At 47.3% G+C, this 22,524-nt stretch overlaps 2 protein-coding genes and 2 pseudogenes across 2 annotated transcripts; 1 reads left to right on the top strand and 3 right to left on the bottom strand.

The window, feature by feature from the left end:
• Nucleotides 1-348: 348 nt before the first annotated feature.
• On the bottom strand, nt 349-870 carry LOC117029949 (ubiquitin-conjugating enzyme E2 C-like; annotated as a pseudogene).
• Nucleotides 871-1,118: 248 nt separating this feature from the next.
• On the top strand, nt 1,119-2,827 carry LOC117020222 (doublesex- and mab-3-related transcription factor A2-like; annotated as a pseudogene).
• Nucleotides 2,828-9,074: 6,247 nt separating this feature from the next.
• Nucleotides 9,075-9,659, bottom strand: LOC117031841 (RNA polymerase II subunit A C-terminal domain phosphatase SSU72-like). Its single transcript, XM_033122685.1, has one exon. The coding sequence runs from the start codon at nt 9,657-9,659 to the stop codon at nt 9,075-9,077; it is 585 nt and encodes a 194-aa protein (XP_032978576.1).
• Nucleotides 9,660-16,330: 6,671 nt separating this feature from the next.
• Nucleotides 16,331-20,582, bottom strand: SUPT20HL2 (SUPT20H like 2). The gene is given in 4 exon segments (XM_033102539.1): nt 16,331-16,384; nt 18,009-18,224; nt 18,382-19,793; nt 19,796-20,582. Coding segments are annotated over 4 exon segments (2,469 nt in total).
• Between the last annotated feature and the right edge of the window lie 1,942 nt (nt 20,583-22,524).

Here is a 22,524-nt window from a genome sequence, read left to right as displayed (position 1 = left end):
TTTTCAACTAATTTAGTTCTAGATTAGTATTAAAATTGCCTTTGCAACAACCTCATTTATTTTAAGAATCCTTATCTAGTGCTCATATTACATATTCCAAGACATTCATTTATGATTGTTTTAGATGAAACTACATAAGTATATATTTTTGTAAAAAAAACAACAAAAAAACCCAAGATGTATTTAATATATTCAGTACAGGGGCTTAACTAGAGACTTAATTTAAAAACAGAAACTAAACAAATATGACACCACAGCTGAAGATACAGAGTCCTATACAGAAATCAAGGACAGACCATCTAAGGAAAAAAAAAAGATAGCACAATGAGAGAGGCTGGACAGCCCGGGTCAGGGCTCTTGGCTGGAGACCTGCTTTGCGAAGGTTTCTTCTTAAAGGCTGTGGGGTTTTTCCAGAGCTTGGCAATGGTCTATCAATGTTGGGTTCTCTTAGCAAGCTCTGGATGGAGAGCAGGATGGTCCTGACTTCATACAGGGCAGACCACTTGTCATTCAGGATATCCAGGCAGATGTTACCCTGGGTGTCCACGTTGGGGTGATAGCAGGGCATGAGAAACTTCACTGTGGGCACATTGTAAGGGTAGTCACTGTGGAACTCTAGGGAGATCTTCTACCTCAGGTCTTCATATACTGTGACCAGCTGCTCCATGGATGCCCCCTCCACCCCCATTTTAAAAGGTTATCTGATTCAGGGAAGGCAGAAATTCCTTTGTCGCCAGACATTATGAGGGTCATTGGCTCTTGCTGTAACCTCTTGCCCATGAGGCTCCGGGCGGTGCCTCTGCTAGGCTTGGCTCCTTCACTGGCTGTGGCAACACTGGCGGCGGTTGGGTTGCAGTCCTGGGAGGACATCCGGGAGGCGCTGGCAGGGATATAGGAACTCAGAGAACACAACTGTAACTCCATATTACATATTTTTTAAAATACAAGCATTATCTGCTTAATTTAAACTTCCGTACTTGAGGCCTCTGTTTTTATTCATTTGTTACTTGGTAAGAATGATTTCTTGAGTATTTTTCTCACAATAGGTCATGTGGTTGTTAAAATTTTTTCAATTCTTAAAAAATAAAAAATATTTTCTTTTTCACGCTGATAGATGAATGAAATACTGGCTGGGTATGGGATTCTTGGGTCACAGTCCTTTACGTTCAGTATCGTCTTCTAGCTTCTAGGACTTCTAGTTTTGTATAAAAGAAGTCCAATACTCATGTTACTTTTCATTTGTAGATAACTTATTCTTTCTGATTGGAAACTTGAGATTTATTTTTCATTCGAGATTGAGAATTTGACCAAGGTTTGCCTAAGTATGTATATCAGCTGTTGTCACAATAATGCTATGTAACAAACTACCACAATTATCTCATTGGCATTAAACAGTAAGCATCTGGGAGGCGGCTGCTTCACTACCCGTGAGTGTGGTGGGGGGCTGGCTACCAGCGGGCGCCGCCACTGTTGTTGCCAGCCACAGATAGGTACCCGCGGACCCCCAAGTGTGTGTGCTACCGCAACCACTGCGTGAGGCAACAGGCGCAGGAAGAGAAGGAGGCGTGGGAGCTACAGCTGCTGTACGGTACTCCGGAGGGTCTGGCACTGGCCACCACCAACTGCATCCTCCCTCCACAACCTGCCTCCAGGGTCTTCGACTCTGTGTGTGCCACCCAATGGCTGGGTGGGGGTGGGGTGGCTCGGAGCCGCAGCGCCAGCGGGGACCAGAGGCCGCGCAGTGGACACCGGGAGCTCAGAGGTCAAGTTACAGAAGTTTTACCTGTTAACCAAGATGCTGCTTCAGGCAGTCCTCCCGGGCAGCCCACTACCGTCACTAGGGAAGCCCTTATCACCGGACAGTGCAGATTACTCGGTCCAGGGATATGGTCTCTGGAGGTGCGGCTGGGCTCGGGCTCTGAGAATGGCAACGGCAAGTCCTTTTCAGGGTCACACCTGTGCTGGGCCTCCAAGGAGGCAGGTAGCACCTACCCGGGCAGCGCTGGCCCCGGAGGTGGTGGTGAGGACAACAGCACAGGTCCGGCCAGCCCTCTGGGCTCAGAATCCAGTTTGGAATCGGACAAGATGGTGAGGCCGTGCCCGCACCAGGGCTGGGAGGAGGCCCGGGTCCACGGCAGCGGACACCGCTGGACATCTTGATGCGCGTCTTCCCGGGCCACTGGTGGGGCATCCTGGAGCTGGTGTTGCAGGGCTGCAGTGGTGACATAGTGCAGGCCATCGAGCAAGTGCTGAACCACTACTTTGGGGTCCTGGCAGCTGGCCTCAACCTCAGACCTGCCGCACTCCCTGATAAGGCCGCGGTGGGTGCAGTAGCAGCTGCAGAGGACTGGTGCCCAGGCTGTGTCGACACCCCAGTACGCGGGGGATGGGGTAGGAGTGAGGGGCGGGGAAGGGGGTGGCAGCCTGCCTGCGTGCTGCAGGTTGGCCCGCTGCATCCCTGCACCACAGACCTTTGCTGGCCAGTGCCATGGCTCTTGGGGCGCTGGGCTCGCTGAGCAGCCGCTCGGCCTTCTCACCGCAGCCCAACGCCAGTCACTTCGGCGCTGACGCGGGTGCCTACCCGCCGGATGCGCCTCTCGGCCTCAGCCCCCTGTGCCTCACCTCCTCCGCAGCGTCTTGGTCTTCATGGCTCCCTACTCCACCGCCGGCCAGGTGCCCACATTCGATTTCCACCCGCCCGTGGCCTGAGCCTTCAGCGATCTCGTGTGTGACTGCTCCGCAGCCGCCACTGCTGTATTACAAGGAGCTGACCTACGGTGGCGGCCTGTACGGACTTATGGTCAATGGAGCCCCTGAAAAGCAGTAGGGCAAGGGAGCCCGGCAGGGACCTGTGGGACAGAGTCCCAGAGAGCAGTCTCTCGGCCTGGTTTGGGGAGGTACTGGCTTGGGGAGGTACTGGCTCAGGTAGTGAATGAATATCAACTGTGATTGGTTGGCCGTCAGCTGTAACTGTTAGCCAATTGGCTACTGATGTAACTGCCTGGGCTGTGTTGATTGGTTGGTTGGTTGGCAGGCAGAAAAAAGTGAATGGCGCACTACGATCCAGTGGATCCTACTGCATGTGTCTCACCCCCAGCAGCCAGCGAGAATATAGTGGTATGACTCCCCTATCTATGGCTCCATGGGTGTTCCTTTTTGGCCTCACCATATCCTATGTTTTTATGCAGGGAGTGGGACCAGAGACCCCGCATGACACCCTGCATGACAGACCCCAGCCTTGTTCCCGAGGATTGCCAGCCCCTCTTCGCCAGGTGCTCTCTCTGCGCCCTTCCTGGGGCTCTCCCTCTCGAAGGCGCGTTTTCAGTTTTGTTTTGAAGGGTGAGTGGGGAGAGCTGAGCAAAGAGAAGCAGCCACAGATGCAGATGTTCTCGGAGGAGCTGTGCAGCGGGGATCTGCATCCTAATGTTCTCCTCCGGTGTCCAGGTTCTTGGCGTCTGGAGCAAAGAATTGAACGAGATACTGAGATAAAGTGGTGAAAAAGCAGTTTATTAGAAGAAAAGGTACACTTTAAAGAAATAGAAGTGGCCCGAGCAGAAAGCAGTGGCTCAAGGGCCACTATTAAAAGGGATAGTACACTACAAAATGTGTGGAGCGGGCTGAGCAAAAGGAGGCTCAAAAAAAAAAAAAGGGGGGGGGCCAAAGGGCCAAGGGCCCAGGCTCAAAAAAGGGCCTGACTGGGGAGAACTTGGAGTTTTTACCCCTTTTTCTCTAGAATGGGCTGTTCCTTTCCGGGTGTGAGACCACTTGATTGACACCTGTGATTGACAAGAGGCTATTACCTCATCTTTTTAGACTCCGCATGTTCTTTCCTAGAATTCAGTGTGTTATAATGAACTTCCTGGCATATGTATGATATTATAATGATGGTATAATGAGGCGCAAGTGAAACAAAGGCCATTGTGGCCTTTACTGCACAGGTGTGAGTGACTGGTCTAATCTAGTTGGGTATTTTGTACCCATTTGTTTCCTCACAGGGGTAGATAATTACAGTGAGAAGGGGAAGTTTTGGACAGAGAGGGGAGGTCTTTTGGGTGGTAATGCAGAGACCCGATGTCTATCTCTAACTGCCTGCCTTGTTTTCCCCTTGAGAGATGTGATCCCTATAAAATCTCTATGGGAAGTTGAGGGACAGAAGGTCTTCTCTGTATCTGCTTCCTGCTGGGCAGGGGAGTAGAGCTGTCCTTACCTACTGGGGGATTCACGGAACTCTCACCCTATCTGATCTCAGATGAGAGGAAAGGATCTCGAGATCCACCTGGAAGACCACATTGGCTTCTTTGGTTGCCACTGGCAATCTTGCTGGGGTATCCTCTGTATCCCCAAGGCCCCTGAATGAGGAAAAATTGATTTTAATGACTAAATCTGTTAGCTCTATAGAGCCTGTGGCAATTCAGTCATTTAGGTGGCCTCAGTTGTCTAGGAGCTGGGCCCAAAATGGGTTGGAAAGAACATTAGGCTTCAATGATTACAATCAAAAAGAATACTGGCCTGGGTGGGGGAGGTGTCTGGAATGGCTTGGGGGATGTTGGGAAGTCACAGGCTTTTAAGTAGTTGTCTGAAGCAGGGATGAGAGACATTCTGAGGAGCAATCTTTAGTCTTGGATTCAGAAACTGATTAGAAGAGTAATCAACAGGGGCTAAAGAGCTAAGAAACTAGGGAAAAGGAGACTTAAAATTTCTATAGTGAGGGGCTCCCATATTACCAAGGCTCCCCAACTTTTCAGAAGGTGTAAATCTTGCGAATTCAGAGGCTATAGCCACCACACACGCTCCTGCCTCTCATTTAGGTATGCCCATCCCACTGGCACATGTGAGCTCAAATGGATAGGAGAGTCCGAGAGTTTGTCTTCTTTGTCTCCCCTTTCCTTTAAATAATTTTAAATATTCACTCTGACAAATATAAATTTAGGATGTATTAAAAAAAAACAATAAGCATCTATTGATCACTCACACATCTACAAATCTAGGCTGGGTTTGACTCTGAGATTTAGGTTGGGTGCAGATCTTGGTATATTTTTTCATCCTCCTCAGATCAGGAGCCTCCCAAAGCATGCTCTCCTCATGGCAGAAAGCAGAAGCACAGGACAGGGAGCACACCATGCACACCATAATTCAAACTTCTGCTTTTATCATATGCACTAACAGTCCATTGGCCAAAGTGAGTCACACTGACAACTTAAAGCCAAGGGTTAAGGAAGTACAATCTGCTCATTCATGTTAGATAAAGAGGAGGGAATCAATATTTGTTGAACAGTAATTTAATCTACTGTTATGTATAAATTACCTACTGTAAGTATCATGGAACCTACTGGGAACTTGGTGCACTTTTTTAATCTGTAAACTTAGCTCTTTGTTTTGTTCAAGGAAATTTTCGTTTATTACTTTCTTAATTATGCTTCTCCATCAGTTTTTTTTTCCTCCTTGATCTTCTATTGTTGCTTGTTATGTCTCTTAGAGCTATCCTCCAACATTCTTTTTTCCTATGAGTTCTGTATTTTTGAGATATTATGCTTTGAGATATTTCTTCCCCTTCACCCAGAATACTAACTCCGGCTGCAACAGTAGCCATCCTTTCCTTTAATTCATCTAACTGTATTTTTAAGTTTGAAATCATGGCATCTAGTTACAGAAATTGTATGTATGGGAAGAGGTGTGCATATATAGGGTAACCAACTTCTCCTGGTTTACCTAGGACTTCCCTGGTTTTAGCATTGGAAGTCCTATGTCCCTGAAACTCCCTCAGCCCCAGGCAAATCGGGACAGTTGGTCACCCTAATGCTTTATTTGAATCTCTGTAAATCCTAGTTTTATTGTTTTTTAAAGTTGTGATCTGTCTCCTCTAGTAATTCTGTTTTGCTGGGTGCCTGTCCTATTTAATTTCCTCCTTCTGGCTGCTGAGAGCTCTTAGATGTTTTGTTATTTTTCTTTATCTACTGTACTGAGACCATTTGGGTCTCATCTGTCATGCACCAGAGCCTCAAATGAATTCAGTCATCAGTTTTATTGGGGGAAAGGAAAACTTAGAAGGCCAGGGTAGCAAGAGAAGGGAAAGCATGGGTCACCTTCTTTTCGTCATCCATTAGAGAAGAGTGCCGGTGCCACTGCACCCTCCTGGATACATATGTGGGTCCATGTTCCCGTAGAGGAACTTGCACCTTATTGCTCTCCTTTTGTAGAATGAGCCTGAGAAAAGGACCTTATCAATGAGGGGATCTTATCAATACGAACTGCTTGGGTGCCAGGCAGTCTGGAGTTGGACTGTAGCTATTTAAAGGAGTTGTCTGGGAATTCCAGCTGCGGGCACTGGAAGGTTGTTCAGAGACACGTCTCCGTGGGTTTCTCTTGTTTCTGCATGTCTTGTGAGCAAAGACACTGACAGCTTTTATTTTAGGCTAACTTTCCCAGGAAGTTCATATAGTGAGCAGCCTTAGGAGATAGAGTTTCCCTATGGAGCCAAAGACAAATTTATTTATGGGTATAATAAAGATAGTGTCTCCCTCTAGAGTAGAATTTTGACAGGTTTACTTGCAGCCCCCTTTAAAATATTGGTATTTCCTAAGTGTGGGTTCCTCCCCTGTGACACACATTCACTGCATATGCAGCATCCACTTGGGCCCACCTCTGTGTTGACACCATGGGACTTAGGAGTAGAGGGAACCAATGCAAACATGAAGCTCATGCTGCCTGTTGTGCTATGAGTAATACAGTCCTTTGTCTCTGACCCAATATTCCTATATCTTCTGCTGGCATCCATGAAACTGAGACAAACCAACTTGTTAGCTTTCAAGCAGGGAAAGTCTTATACCCTTCACAGTTCTCAACGGAGCCCATTAGAAGTCACGTGCCCTCCTGTCAAATACCTGAGTTAAGTGGAAGACTCCCTCCATACTCTGCTCTGCACAGCAAGCCAGAATGAGGTCACATTGGATAATTCTGCTTATTTTAACACAGTGGGTAACTGGCAATTACAGGGTGTTTAATAATCCCTGATCTCTATGGAGAAAGTCCCAATTTATGGAAGGGTTGCCTTCTAAGGATTTTTTAATATGTATTTTCCTATGGAAATAACTTGTTTTTTGGTATTTGTTTTCTTTGATAATCCTTTTTTTTTTTTCTTTAAGATTTTATTGGGGAAGGGGAACAAGACTTTATTGGGGAACAGTGTGTACTTCCAGGATTTTTTTCCAAGTCAAGTTGATGTCCTTTCAATCTTAGTTGTGGAGGGCACAGTTCAGCTCCAGGTCCAGTTGCCCTTGTTAGTTGCAGGGGGCACAGCCCACCATCCCTTGCGGGAGTTGAGGAGTCGAACCCACAACCTTGTGATTGAGAGGGCGCGCTCCAACCAACTGAGCCATCCGGGAGCTCAGCAGCAGCTCAGCTCAAGGTGCCGTGTTCAATCTTAGTTGCAGGGGGCAGAGCCCACCAGCCCTTGCGGGACTCGAGGAGTCGAACCAGCAACCTTGTGGTTGAGAGCCCACTGGCCCATGTGGGAATCAAACCCCGCAGCCTTCGGCATTAGGAGCGTGGAGCTCCAACTGCCTGAGCCACCAGGCCAGCCGGGACATAACCTTGTAAACAGCAGTTAGAACTAGCCCTAGTTATTCCTAGGCTAGCCCTCTAAATGTATTAAGCAGTTTTAGTTTACTGGTTAAGACCTTGGGTTCTAGAGCCAGACTATCTAGATTCATATCGTGGACCCTCTATAAAATGGAAGTGTGTGATCTTTGACAAGTTACATAAACCTGTGTTGAAAATTGAGTTAACAACACTAACTACGAATAGGGCCATTTGAAAAACTGAATGAATAATGCATGCATTGTAAGCAACTCCTTTCCAAGCTGCTGTGATAACCATTCAATATTCTGGCCACTTATGTACAATTTCAGCAAACTTGATCCTCACCTGTCGTCTCGCTCATATAATATATACTGTTGGAGATGATGCTTATTACCTACTTCTATTTGCAGGAAAGGGGCTTCCATTAGACCAAGTATTCCTAACCTGAGGTCCATGGACTTTTTTTTTTTAACAGAGCTTTAGTCAAGTATTTCTACATTCTAGACAGGTAGGGGAGAAAGGAAGGGAATACACAATGAAAGACAGAGATATATTGGGGGAAATATACCATAAAGATTTTTTTATTTTTTGCTTAAAATAAAACCCTTCATAATATCACACTCTTAAATAAAAGTTGGATAAAAAAAACTTCATTGTTCTTAACCTGGCATTTATGTATATCTACTCATTTATGTGTAGAGTTTATTTTGGTACTACAACACTATAAAATAATAAATTGAATTGTACACTTCACAATATTAGCTTCTTATGTAAATTACAACTCCATAAAAAGAAAGGGAGAGAGAAAACAGAAAAGTTCAGGGATCTGTTGAGTCCCACTGAAACAGGACAGAAGGAGAAAAGAGCTGAGGGAGCAGGGACTGCTGGACAGTTGATCACTAAGCCAGGGGAGGGAAAAGAAAGAAAGAGGGGGGTGGGGTGAATTCCACTTCAGAATATAACAAGGTCCCAAACACCTGAAAGGCAAACAAATTCAACTCATTTCCAAATGCTTAGCTATTTACTTTCCTGCAAAGAAGCTAGAGTGCTAAAAAATGTAAACGCTTTTAAAGAGAGACAGACTGAGACTTCCCGAAGTGCCTTTCTAAGGCCAGTGATTGCAGCCTGGGAAAGGAGACCTGGGCTCCGCAGGGGGCCCTAAGTGCAAGGGAGCTTTTGAAAGGGCTGGGGATTAGCAACTGTGCCTTAATCCTTCCGCCCATTTGGGGGTCTCCCCTGTCCTCTATATAGGGCTGACAAGCATCATGTTTAGCTAGTTTTAACTTTTTTTCCCCCAAACAAACTTGTAAAAATTGCATCTCACACACTGTGCACCAATCATTTCAACTTAAAACACACACACACACACACCCCAAAGTTCATTTCACCATTAGAAGCCTTAAACCTAAAAACAAATATCTGGAAGGAAAAATTATTAACCAAAGGAAGCTCAAAATGACGGCTTCAGGAGGGGCCCCACCAGGCCCCAGGCCGCATCAGTAGAAGCAGACAGTGTGCAGGAAGGTCCTGTTGCTCTTCTCCTCCAACTTCAGCAGCAGCTCATCGATCTCATTCTCCATGTCATCCGAAAGCTGAATGTACTGGCAGAGCTTACAGATGAGGAACGCTCCCAGGGTGGCGTCCTCCTCGTTGTCCTCGATGTCGACGTTAACCACGTGCACTGGCTGGCAGGTCTCCTGCTCCCTGGAATACAGATCTTCCACTACCTGGTCATACACGTTCTCTTCACAGGTGAGGATGAGGTCGAACTGGTCTTGACAGTTCTGGAACCTTTCCGGCATAGGCTTGATTCGCTTGTTTCTGTCCAACATATGCAAAATGCCATTCTGCCTGTAGAAGTCTTCGTCTCTCTTAACCAGATCATTGTACATCTGCTCATAGGTGGTTCTGAAATCATAAATGTTTGGCTTGTCCGGTGTTCGTCCGGGAAGCTTCACGTGAGTCCCTGTCCCGAAGGACCGGACGTTGAATCCCCGTCTGTTGAGAATGTGGTGAGCCTCCATGCTCCGGTTCTGGTTGCTCATGCACACAACGGCCACCCGCAGCTGCGAGGACGCCATGGTGGTGGCTGCCAAGTAAACACTTTCCCTCACCAATCTCTCTCTGGCCTGCAGCGATCTCGCTCTGTCTTGCACCGGGCGTCGCACTGACGCACCGATCTCGCTCTGTCCTGGACAGGGCCTCGCACTATCCCGCACCGGGATTTGCACTGTCCCGCCCCGGGACTGCCTGGTACCGATTTCGCTGCGTCCTGGACAGGGCCTCGAACTGTCCCGTACTGGGATTTGCACTGTCCCGCACCAAGACTGCCCGGTACCGATCTCGCTCTGTCCTGGACAGGGCCTCGCACTGTCCCGCACTGGGAATTGGACAGTCCGGTACCGATCTCACTCTGTCCTGGACAGGGCCTCGCACTGTCCCGCACTGGGAATTGGACAGTCCGGTACCGATCTCACTCTGTCCTGGACAGGGCCTCGCACTGTCCCGCACCGGGAATTGGACTGTCTGGTACCGATCTCGCTCTGTCCTGGACAGGGCCTCGCACTGTCCCGCACCGGGAATTGGACTGTCTGGTACCGATCTCGCTCTGTCCTAGACAGGGCCTCGCACTATCCCGCACCGGGATTTGCACTGTCCCGCCCCGGGACTGCCCGGTACCGATTTCGCTGCGTCCTGGACAGGGCCTCGAACTGTCCCGAACCGGGCCTCGCTCTGTCGCGTGCCGATCTCACTCTGTCCTGGACAGGGCCTCGCACTGTCCCGAACCGGGCCTCGCTCTGTCGCGTGCCGATCTCACTCTGTCCTGGACAGGGCCTCGCACTGTCCCGCACCGGGAATTGGACAGTCCGGTACCGATCTCACTCTGTCCTGGACAGGGCCTCGCACTGTCCCGCACCGGGAATTGGACAGTCCGGTACCGATCTCACTCTGTCCTGGACAGGGCCTCGCACTGTCCCATACCGGGATTTGCACTGTCCCGTGCCGATCTCACTCTGTCCTGGACAGGGCCTCGCACTGTCCCGCACCGGGAATTGGACAGTCCGGTACCGATCTCACTCTGTCCTGGACAGGGCCTCGCACTGTCCCGTACCGGGATTTGCACTGTCCCGTGCTGATCTCACTCTGTCCTGGACAGGGCCTCGAACTGTCCCGAACTGGGCCTCGCTCTGTCCCGTGCCGATCTCACTCTGTCCTGGACAGGGCCTCGCACTGTCCCGCACCGGGACTCAGTGTCCCACACTGACAGTCACACTGTGCCACACCGAGAGACACACTGCTGCGCACCGATCTCTGTCCAGCACCGACCTCGCTGGGACTCTCACCCAGGTGCGTCACCTCCTCGCGCAAGATGGCGCGAGGAGTGACCGGAAGTCGCGGGACAGAAGCAGAGGCGCACGTGAGGTATCCGACGCAGCACGCGGCCTCGTGCACACACAGGCACGTAACGGTCGTCAGGCCAGTGAGCGCGCGACTGCTGGGGGCATGCGCGGCCCAGGCCCACTATCCTCACAGGGATGCTCACAGGGCGCCGGTTCGAGCCGACATCCTCCGTGGACACTTTTAGGATATCCATGAACTTAATGAGAAAAACTAATAAACTTCTATCTTTATTTTATCTGACTTCTAACTGAAATGGCACATTTCCTCTGCATATGAATATAGGTAAAAAACCACACTAGTATTTAAATTTATCGACTAGAAATCACAGATGTTTGCATGTGACATTTCACTGGTTGTAGATATCTCAAAACGTCATGTGTCATCACTGCTTTGAAAGTACAGTAGTTATTAGTCACGCCACTAAACCTGATCGTTTAGTGCATTTAAAAAACATATTATTTACCATAAATTTATACTTTCAGGGTTGTATTTTAGTGATTGGCTTCCTTTGTAATGGCATATATTTTATTTTATGCACATGAAAAGATTATTCTGAGAAAGGATCCGTATGCTTCACCAAATGCCAAAGAGGTCTACTGCCCAGGGGTTAAGAACCTCTTCATTAGAGTAAGATTGGACTTGTTCTTCCCACTCTATTCTCCGCAGTGAGAGGGCCAGCCCCGTGCTTGGGGAGGGGTCTGCGGTTCTCCAGCCCTGCCTGTGAGTGAGTGGAGGAATCTCTCTAATATGCGGGTGCAGTGTTAGGAAACCTACTTGGTCCAGATCTAACTTACGTCCTCAAAGGTACGTGCATCACATGTAAAGCAATTATGTTGATGTCCAGCTGTCTGACTCCCGATGATCTCTCTTCCAAATGTTCCAAACTATGGCAGAGATGTCAGTGATTAGCTCCCCTCAAACAGCAACATATAGTGAAGTGACAAAGTGTAATCTGTCATTTCAACCATATATCTTGGGGTCTCTCCAACCGTATGGTGGGCCCACTGGGGACAGGTGTATGTCTTGCCCTCCCAGAGGCACTGGAGAGGGCAGTGCGCTAAAGGGTCTCTGACCCCAGTGGGATCTGATACTGTTAGGACAGGGGATTTTAATGGTGGCGCTAAATCTTCTATTTTTGAGATTTGGATCTCTGGTATAATTCAAATTAATAAGTGTAATTTAGCTTGGGACTTTTTGAAAACTTTCTTTGGCTCTGCTTGCTGTACATTTACTGTGCAGACCAGTTTCAGTGTTTCTATTTATTTCAGCCCAGTGCTAGCCCTGTGAGTTGGGAGAGGTTTTCCATCTGTATGACATCCACTCTCCTGGCTCCAACTTAAATCTACGGAAAACATGCAAAGGTTAAGATAACCAGTATAACCGCACCTTCCCCCACCTCCAACTACAGGCCACAGAAACTTACATCCTGATTAGAAAAGACAAAGAATGGATGCAGTACTTTGCAGGAGTTTCCAGCAGACTCTGCCCAGCCGACCCTCCTCTTACTTTAAGAAATCTTCCTTCTCTATTTCTACCTGACTTGTGAATCTTTCACAGCCCACGCCACAACAATGCCTCATAGCTAGATGACCTTGAGCAAATCACTTAAGCTCCCAATGCCTTGTTTCCTCATGCATAATTACACCTCCCTTACATGGTCCTGGGGAGTACTGAGTGAGTTAAAACATGTGAAACAGAACACTGCCTGTCACATAATGAGAACAGAGGGGGGAAATCCCGTACTCTATAGCCTAGGTGTTTTTCGAAGCGCAATTAAAACAGCTAAGGATATTTCCCCTGCAGTTAAATACTGAAGTCCTGAAGACAAAGGATGACATTATTAGCTTTTAGGGGGAAAAAAAGATACTTAACTACCTGAAACACTACTAAGCCTCTGTCCAGGTTGTCCTCTCCCTTAGCAGTAAGAATAAACTCAGCTCTCACTAATAGACCAGGCGGTCATGGTGCTTTCAGGAGGCAGCGCACAACACACACCAAAGACAATACGGGTATCACCTGGAAGATGGGAGAATGCCAATGGGACCCTGGAGACAGTGTGTCTTTTTCATCTCTGCATCCCTACCAATACACATATTACCAGCACCCACACCTGGCAGTATTCTGAAGAACTGGCATGAGATAACCAAGACACAGGGTTTCTGACCACCAGACAGATGCCTCTACTGAGGCCCTTTGATGAAGACAGCTGTACCTTGGCTGTGGCTGGTTAGTTTACTTTCCTACCACATATCACTTTTAGGAGTATTTCATCTAAATGAATTTATACCAGTTCTGTGGCCTAGAAGCTCTTTCTTGGGGTTCGAAAAGCACATTATATACCATTCCTCTCACTACCCACACCCAACAAAAAAACATAAAAAATCTTTAGATCTTAAAATGAGACAATCGCCCTGAATGTCAGTACTGTGATTTTTATTTTTTCCAAGAGGTCTTTTCAATGATTAGCTTACTGTATTCTCAAATAGTCCTAAAAAGCTGGAGAAGCATAGCGTGACACAACAAGGAATCTAACATGTTTCTGTTACTTTTAAGAAATAAACAGAAGTCTCTTAGGAAAGTTGGGTGTTTCCTTCCAATGTTCTCAAAACAGAAATCTAGAATGGAATAAAGGACTTTAAAACCTACCATTTATAAGTAAGTACGAATTCTCTATGCAGATACACATACCTGGACTTCACGGGCAGGGCAACACTTTTCTCTCTGGAATCATCTTTCCACCATCTCCTTGGTCTGTGTTCTGACCTCTGACTTGTGGCATGGGGATAAGGCACTACAATCGTGAGCCTTGTGTTGGTTCCCATTCTCTCTATTGTGTAGTGATCTTTATATGTGTAACATTCATTATTCCATGGAGACTTTGTTATAGTGGCAATCTAGCTTCAATTGCTGAAGTGTAAAATTACATAACTTTTGAATAAGATCTAGATTCGAAAGAGGCACCGTACTTTTCTTTGGTCTCTGTATTCTCCCCATCCCACCTGGGCCTAACACAGTACCAGGAACTTGGGAAATCCTCCCTAAACAACCTACAGAGTTGTCTGAATAAACATATACTCTGGCATTTTATTTAAGGGTTATATTCATTCCTCTTCATTAGTGTGCCAGTTGCATCATATTACCAACCTTGGTGGGGATCATTAGAAGGATATATACAAAAACCACAAAATGGCCCTCTCAAACAACACTGAACTTATTTGCATGCCTGGGCAGGGAGTGCCACATTGCTCAAGTGCAAGTTCAACTGATGTCTGTCTCCGAGTAGTGCTTAAAAGAAACAGATAGAGTGCAAAAGTGAGGAAGTACATCCAATCTGCTGAGATTGTGGGTTCAGGCCTTTGGTGGATTCCCAAGGCGGAGCATGAACTCATCCGTGCAATTATTGCATATGTTCAGCTCTCGATAGTGCAGGCCCCATTTCCAAAGATGTCCAGGATGTGTTAGAGGAAGTTCAAATGGGCTCAGCATCACCCAAATGGCATACTAGACATATCCTTAGAAGTCAACCGAAAATCTTTCTTTTACAGGATCGACAACCCATTATTAGTACAGCTCGGTTCAGAGAGTGAGAATCACCAGTTACCTGTCTCTTCACACAACTCTGCAACTGCCAGACCAAATTTCCTTTCCTTGTTAGGGCAAATGGCCCAGAAACATACATGTATACTTAGAAAAACAAATTTTGTGCAGACAGGCTGCCCTTCAAAGTTGTGACTAAGTAAAACACAAGAGGCACACAAACAAATAGCTGTACACAAACGTTCATAGCGACATTATTCACAGGAGCGAAAAGGTGGAAGCAACCTGAATGCACATCAGTGGAGAATGCATAAAGAAAATGCGGTGCATGCAAACCATGGGATCTTCTTCAGTCATTTAAAAAATGAAGAAACCCTGACGCGTGTTACAGCGTGGATGAACCTCAAACACATTATGCCAAGGGAGAGAGGCCAGACACAAAAGACCACATACTATATGGTTCCATTAGTAGGGAATATCTAGAGGGGCAAGTCCATGTAGACAGAAAGCAAACTGGTGGTTTCCGGGGCTGGGGAAGGGGAGAATGGGAACCGAGTGCTCAGTGACTACAGAGATTTCTTTTGGGTGATAAAATGCTTCAGAAATAGATACAGGTGGTGGCACCACAACACTGTAAAATAGGAAATGCCACTGAATTGTACGCTTCACAATAGTAGCTTCTTATGTAAATTACAACTCCACAAAAAGAAAGGGAGAGAGAAAACAGAAAAGCTCAGGGATCTGTTGAGTCCCACTGAAACAGGACAGAAGGAGGAAAGAGCTGAGGGAGCAGGGACTGCTGGACAGTTGATGATCACTAAGCCAGGGGAGGGAAAAGAAAGAAAGAGGGGGGTGGGGTGAATTCCACTTCAGAATATAACAAGGTCCCAAACACCTGAAAGGCAAACAAATTCAACTCATTTCCAAATGCTTAGCTATTTACTTTCCTGCAAAGAAGCTAGAGTGCTAAAAAATGTAAACGCTTTTAAAGAGAGACAGACTAAGACTTCCCAAAGTGCCTTTCTAAGGCCAGTGATTGCAGCCTGGGAAAGGAGACCTGCGCTCTGCAGGGGGCCCTAAGTGCAAGGGAGCTTTTGAAAGGGCTGGGGATTAACAACTGTGCCCTAATCCTTCCGCCCATTTGGGGGTCTCCCCTGTAGTCTATACAGGGGTGACAAGCATCATGTTTAGGTAGTTTTAACATTTTTTTCCCAAAGAAACTTGTAAAAATTGCATCTCATATATTGTGCACCAATCTTTTCAACTAAATAAAACGATACAAAGTACACACTTATGAACGTTTTTATACTTCATAGGTCGCTTTACTTTATGTGGTGTATAGTGAAACCATTTTCGCAAAGCTATGACCTTCCTGTTGCATGCTACAACATGGATGAATCTTGAGGACATCATGCTAAGTGAAAGAAGCCAGTCACAAAATGACCAATACTGTATGACCCCACTCATAGGAAGTATCTCATTCAGTCTGACTCAGAGAAGCAGAAACTAGAAAGCTGGTTGCCAGGGGCTGGGGGAGAGGGAAAGGAGCAGTTGGTGCTCAGTGGGGATGGAGGTTCACCTTTGCAAGATGAAAACAATTCTAGAGACCTGTTGCAGAACATGCAACTTTAAATTGGTTAAGATGCTACAGTTTACGTGATGCGCTTCTAACTCATTGAAAAGTTTTAAAACCCGTTCATCCTGTTAAAATAACATGATTTCAACTTTATTGGTATTGTAGTTTTATTGTTTTAGAGAAATCATAAACTGAGCCTACTCTGGATTTGTTACATTTAGAACATTACAATAGAAATCACTCTGGGGGGCGGCGGTCTACAGGCTGGACTGGGCTGGACCTGGACCGGACCTGTGGGAGAACAAGCACGACCTGGAGAGGTTCAGTAAGTGTCCAAACGCAGGAGCTGGTGGCCTGAAAATGCCCCCGCCCCAGGAGTTTCTTTTCCAGAGTAGCCTGCCCAGATCTGGGGGAGAGAGCACTGGAGAATAGAGAAATGCTTCTTGATTTAGTGTTGCCAGTTGTGGATGTGAGACTGGGTGACATTCGAGGACATAAGCTTCAGCCCCGTACACCTGGATCCACCCTGCTTGTCAGTGTTCTACAACTACATGTTAAGTTCTACAACTACATTCTAAGTTCAGCACCACTTCTATAAAACCACATAGGTTAAGTATATTACACGTACCTGGCAAATACAGGTTAAACATTTTGGCGTAAGATGTTGTGCTAAGGATTCTTTGCAAACAAACAAGTGCGAGATTCAGTTTTTGCTATCACAGTCTTAGAATCCAGGTGGAAGATGCGACAGAAACTCTAAATGGCAATATAAATCACGAGAGCTGGAAAGTAACAGAAACAAAGCATTGCTCTAAGTTTTCAAATAATCCAGTGAGGAGACCATGAAGCCAAATCGCGAGAGACTTCAGGAACGGCAGAGGACACTGACTTAAAAAAACAAGAATGACTGTTGGAAGGTCAGAGAACATAACCGATGGTTCAAAAAAAAAAAGTTAAAGGATTAAAGGATAAAAATTATAATAATAGTGTAAGAATAGTGTTAGAACTGGGCCAAATTGAGATGAGGCTTGCAAAAACTTTAATTAGAGAAAAGGGGCAAATTTTTTACATTTAAAGGAAAAAGTTCTCCTTTCGGGGGGAAATAATTAACATAGTAAAATAAAATAAATTGACTAAATTTTTATTAAATGCATAATGTGTAGAAGAAACAGCTGCTGAAATAGAGTATTGGTAAATAGGTCCCAGTGAAACACTGAGATACTTATCTGGTACTTAGTAAATAATAGCACTTAATGTGGGCCTTTTTGAAGTTATTCAGTCCCACAAGATAAGATCTATAGCATCTAAGATAATCAGGGGATTCACAGCTGCAATTTTCCTCATCACCACTAGTCACCTTTGAGAACCGATGGGATTCAGGCACGGGGCCCAAAAGTTAGCGATAGGTAAATATTCTTTTTTAAAAATAATGGGCAAAAAGGAAGTTCTGGAAGTTATAGGCCAGTAAGCAGGCTTAATTTCAATCTCCACAGAGCTACAGAACTATTTAGTATTTTGTTTATAAACACTATAAAAAGAAAGAGGTCATCACGTTTTCTAAGAATGATGGAAAACTAAGATTGTTTTTATGGTAAATCAGAACCATAACAAGGAACACGTTTATTTGAAAAGGAAATCACTATGTCAACGACCAGCACCACCACCCACGCAATGACATAAGCAAAACAATCCCTGTTTCTTAAATCACCTCCTTGCTTCCATGTCAAAGTCATGAGGCTGTGTTTCTGTACAAAGTTTGCACACCTAACAATGTGGAAAATACTGCCACATTAAATAACCAAAAATGAAGTGAAAACTGGACTTAATTGGAGTCCATGCTCTTGAGTTTTTCAAGAGAGAACACAATGCAAGACTCAGGAGTTGGGAGTGCTGGGCGGGCCTCTATTCATATTACCTTGAGACTGGCTTGCTGTCTGCTGGCCCCCACCTGGCTGAGCTGTTGCCACAGCCCTTGGGTGCCTAATGATTCGCAACTGCACCACCAAGGGCGGCCTTGGATGCTGCTGCTGCTGCTGCTGCGGCTGCTGCGGTTGCTGCTGTTGCTGCTGCTGTGGCTGCTGTTGCTGCTGCTGCGGCTGCTGCGGTTGCTGCTGTTGCGGCTGCTGCGGCTGCTGCTGCGGCTGCTGCTGTTGCTGCGGCTGCTGCTGCTGCTGCTGCAGCTGCTGCAGCTGCTGCTGCTGCTGCAGCTGCAGATGCTGCTGCTGCTGCTGCAGCTGCAGATGCTGCTGCTGCTGCTCTTGTTGCTGCTGCTGCTGCTGCTGCTGCTGCAGCTGCTGCTGCTGCTGCTGCTGGACGGCAGAGAGCAGGACCGTCTGCTGGGGAAGGTTTTGCCCAGGTCTTCTCTGGGCAGAGCCAAGCTGACACAACACGGTGGCCCGGGCCTGCAGAATGCGGCCTCGGCCTCTTCCCATTTCACTGAGGTTGACGACAACAGCGTGCTGAGCAGATGAGGCTGGGTTTTGACGGGTTGAATCTTGTGCACTTGAACCCTGCGACACTGGCTGCTGACAATGAGAAGTGGAGGGCCACTGATGTTGTTGCCCTGGAATCACCTGACATAGCCACTGCTGTGGCTGCCGGGCCTGCTGCTGGGTGTTCAAAATGACTGAACCTGGTGGGACCTGGAGTAGAGTTAAGGGCCTGAGATCTGAAGCGGGTTTTAAAATATACTGTGCACCCGTTGGAGAAGGAGCCTGCGGTGCAGCGGACTGTGCATTTGGTGGCTGGCCTCCTGAGGACAGCCTGCTGGCGTTCACGCCTGAAGGATCCCTGGCCCCAACGGTAGAGCGCTGCACTGGGTTGGAACGTCTCACCACAGTCTGGGTTCCAACAACAGGACTCACCACTTTGATGACTTTGAGGCCAGCATAGTTGGCCTTGACCTGGGTGACCAGGGCTCTTAGTGATGAGCTGGCAGGGAACAGCGTGGCTGCAGGGAGTGTGCTGACTGGGTTCACTTCCACAGACGATTTCTGGGCAAGACCTGGTGCCTCGGACGCAGGAGCAGGAAATGGAGGTTTAGGAAAGGGGCTTGCCTGCTGTGGAGTGAAACTGTTACCTGAGGAACTCTTTCCGGAGCTCCAGGGAAGTCTGGTGGCTGGAGGTATGTGTTTCACTCCCTTCCCCAGTACTGATGATGTGGCCTGAGGCTGTTCTGCTTCTTTCCCTGGAGAAAGTTGGCTGAGACTGGCTGAGCCACTGGAGCTGAGTGACGTCTGGACTGGACGTTCAGTGTTCTTCTGTAGCAATTCCTCGGACCCACCGACTACCTTGCCAGCATCAGTCTTTAATGCAGGCATCAAACTATTTGAATGGTCATCTGGGGAAGAGTGTGGGTGAGACAGCGGTGTCTCACATGTGGCTTCTTGACGTGACTTGCTTTGTCCATAGAAAAGTGAATCACTGAGCGGCTGCACGAAGGTCAGCTTGGTCGTCTGGGACCGATCGCCAGCTTCACATCCAAATAGAGAAGCATCGTCGGACTCCTGGGCTGGCCAGACTGTCGGTTCTGTGTCATCATATTTGACAGACCTCCCCCCTTTAGCATATTTCTCCACGTCCACTTCAGAAGGGACCTCCAAGTCACAGGGTCGCTGTTTCCACGTATCTACACAATTTCCTGCTTCGGAAATCCTGAGGCCTGCTTTACTTTCTTTGCTTTTTTGCAAGAAGTCAATACTCTTAGCTCAGGAGGTGATGGCTGAGGAGGCAGCTTTTGCTGCCGACTCAGGGAGGCTGCAGAATACCGCTTCAAGCTCTTTCTCATTGGGTAAGTGTTCATCTTTTGCTTGTTATACAGCAGCCTGTTTGCAGTGCAGGCCACCGATACAGAAGGCTCAAGACACAGTGGTTCAGCTGTCGCTAAGATCAGCTGGCTCTCAAGCAACAGTTTGTCTTCCTGGGTCCATTTCTGGTTATCGCTGGTAATGGACTCTACGTCGCAGGCTAACGTCTGCATCGTGGGACGTAAGAGAATATGCCTGCTTTGGTAACCCGGGCCTTCCGTATTACTGGACTGCCTATAGTCCCGTATTTCTGCTATGACACACCCACTGTGAAACATGTTAACCGGACATTTTTCCAGGAGATCCAACAAAACAGGAGGTAATTCTTCTGCATCCAAGTATTCAAGCAGTTCCCCTTCTTCGTAAGGCAAGCGAATGGTCTCTGAATAAGAGCCATCTAATCCCTTGAGCATCAGCGAATAGCCCTCCTTTCCTGGGTACAGGTTGACCACTAAACACGACAATGACTCCCTCATCAGAAGCTTCTCTAACAAGTTCACATTGCTTATTAATTCCTCCGTAACCTCGGGCTCTTTTCCACATTCTTCAACATATATGTCATACAGTTTTTCATGGAGAGATCTTCCCCCACTAGAGGAGTCTTTCCGTGGAGGAGGTCTCTGTCGGGCACTTTCAATGACATACTCCGCACGATCCAAAGCTCCTTCTAAAGCTTTTCGCATCGTGGGATGAAATAGGGCCCCTACAAGAAGAGAAAATGTAAGTGCGTTGATGCACGGCGTGAACATCCCGTCTTGAATATCCACGCAGACCTAGTAGTTCTGCAAACGCCGCAACTCCACAGTGGGGCGTCCAACCTTCCTTCTAAACAGACACCAAGCAACCCGCCCCCCAAGAGGCACTACACAAAATACTTACGATTCGGGGAACGGCCTATACGTGCAGGAGCCTTCACCTCGCAGCTGCTCCTGGCTGCAGGCTGAGCGGGAAGTGGATGTGATCCCCAGCAGCCCGCAGCAGCCGCCTCCGCCGCCACCGCCACCTTCACCGTCCCGTTTCTCCCAGTCCCGGCCCGGGCTCATTGGTGCGCATGCGCGCTCGCTGTCCCCGCCTCCTTTTCCTCCTTCCCGCCTCCACCTCCACCCCTCCCCCACCCTTACTCCACACCCCTGCGAAGGTAGGCCTCGGGCTTGGCCTCCGGGGCTGGAGGCCCAAGTGCCCACACTTTCGCTGGAGGCTGTGCCAGGCAGCACCTTTAATTTGCGTTTACCGTTAAAGGCATGCACGCCGAAGCAGAAACCACCAACCACAGAAATCCCTCATTTTTCGGTATGGTTTTAATACCCACCAATGTTCCCAGGAATTCAATTGCTGGGAAAGTCACGGATGGTGGTCATTTGCTTTCTCGGTGAGCACGTCCTCAAGGGCTGTTTACTGGTTTTGAAATCTTTTGTCATCGGTGGCAGGCCTGCTCTTGGTATCCGCCACCGGTTTAACACGCCCCAAAGAGCCCATATTCGTACCTCTTGCGTGCCTGGAGGCTGTGGTGAGAGCATCGGAATTCTTCCCTCAGTCTGGCAGCGCTCTCCTTCCTGCCTACTGGTTTTCCTCTAGATGTGCCCGTAACATGGAATTCGCATGCATAGTACTTACCTTTTATCTGCCTATGTATTACAGTAAGGGCTTTATTGTTTGTTTTTTAAGTAGGTAAGTTTGTGGTAGGTAAGTTATATTGTCTACGAATTGCAGTCCAGGATTAAACTACTTCTTTTAGAAGGTGGTTCACATCTGATAGAGTTGAGAACTATCCTTCCAGGAGATGGCGGTAGATTTGAATGATTGCTGTAACTCTAGACTGTGGCTACAGTCCTAAGGATGGGTTTGGAGAGATATGGGGTCTTAGGTCATTTGTGGGACATTGTTTGCCATCACCTTGACATCTGCCAGTCTTTTTGAACAGGTTTTTAAAAGAATATCTTGTTGTTTAGATGTAGACATAATGATAATGTGATATCGTGTTAAAGTCTCACAAATGAGAAGAAAACAAGTCGAATTGGTGGATCTCCTGAATTACAGACTACTCGAAAAGGAATGTGTGTTTTTTAACACCAATAGCAATTGTGATAATTACATATATAGTAGATATACAGTCTATTGCAATAGATTTAAAAACCTCTTGACTAAGAATTCCTTAAAGATGACCCTCACTCAGGAATAGACAAGAATAATTGCCTCCTAGCATGTCAGTTGTCTTTGGGCACACCTGCGGAGTGCCTCAAGGCTGCTTGAAATGTGTTGAGTGTCTTAACTCTTTTAAACATCCTTCCCTGTCTCCCTCTCTTCTCCACATGCCCAAATTTAGGCAAAGCGTAAGACTGGATAGCTAAATCATGTTTTGCCATCCAAGAATCCAAATAGCCAATTTTAATAAAGCCCGCCCGAATTAGTGAGGTCAACGTGAGCTCTGACCCTCATTCAAAGCACTGCCTCGCTCTTCCAACTCGAATGGATGAACGTGGCTGCCGGGCAGACCCTCGCAGGCTTCTCACCAGTCATGGTCCCGTTCGGCTTCTGTCCTCAGGAATCTGCTGTGTGTTGGGTCTGAAAAGGGCTCATTCTGTCACAGTATTCCATGTCGGTGGGAAAGCTCATTAGAAAGGGAAA

This window comes from Rhinolophus ferrumequinum, chromosome X, assembly GCF_004115265.2.
Source record: "Rhinolophus ferrumequinum isolate MPI-CBG mRhiFer1 chromosome X, mRhiFer1_v1.p, whole genome shotgun sequence".
In the NCBI taxonomy this organism is placed as follows: Eukaryota; Metazoa; Chordata; class Mammalia; order Chiroptera; family Rhinolophidae; genus Rhinolophus; species Rhinolophus ferrumequinum.
Note: the sequence above shows the minus strand (reverse complement) of the source record. Positions and strands in the feature narration are given on the sequence as shown.

What these genes read in the sequence shown, in the direction of transcription:
- LOC117031841 (XM_033122685.1), bottom strand. Translation starts at nt 9,659, where the DNA reads ATGGCGTCCTCGCAGCTGCGGGTGGCCGTTGTGTGCATGAGCAACCAG.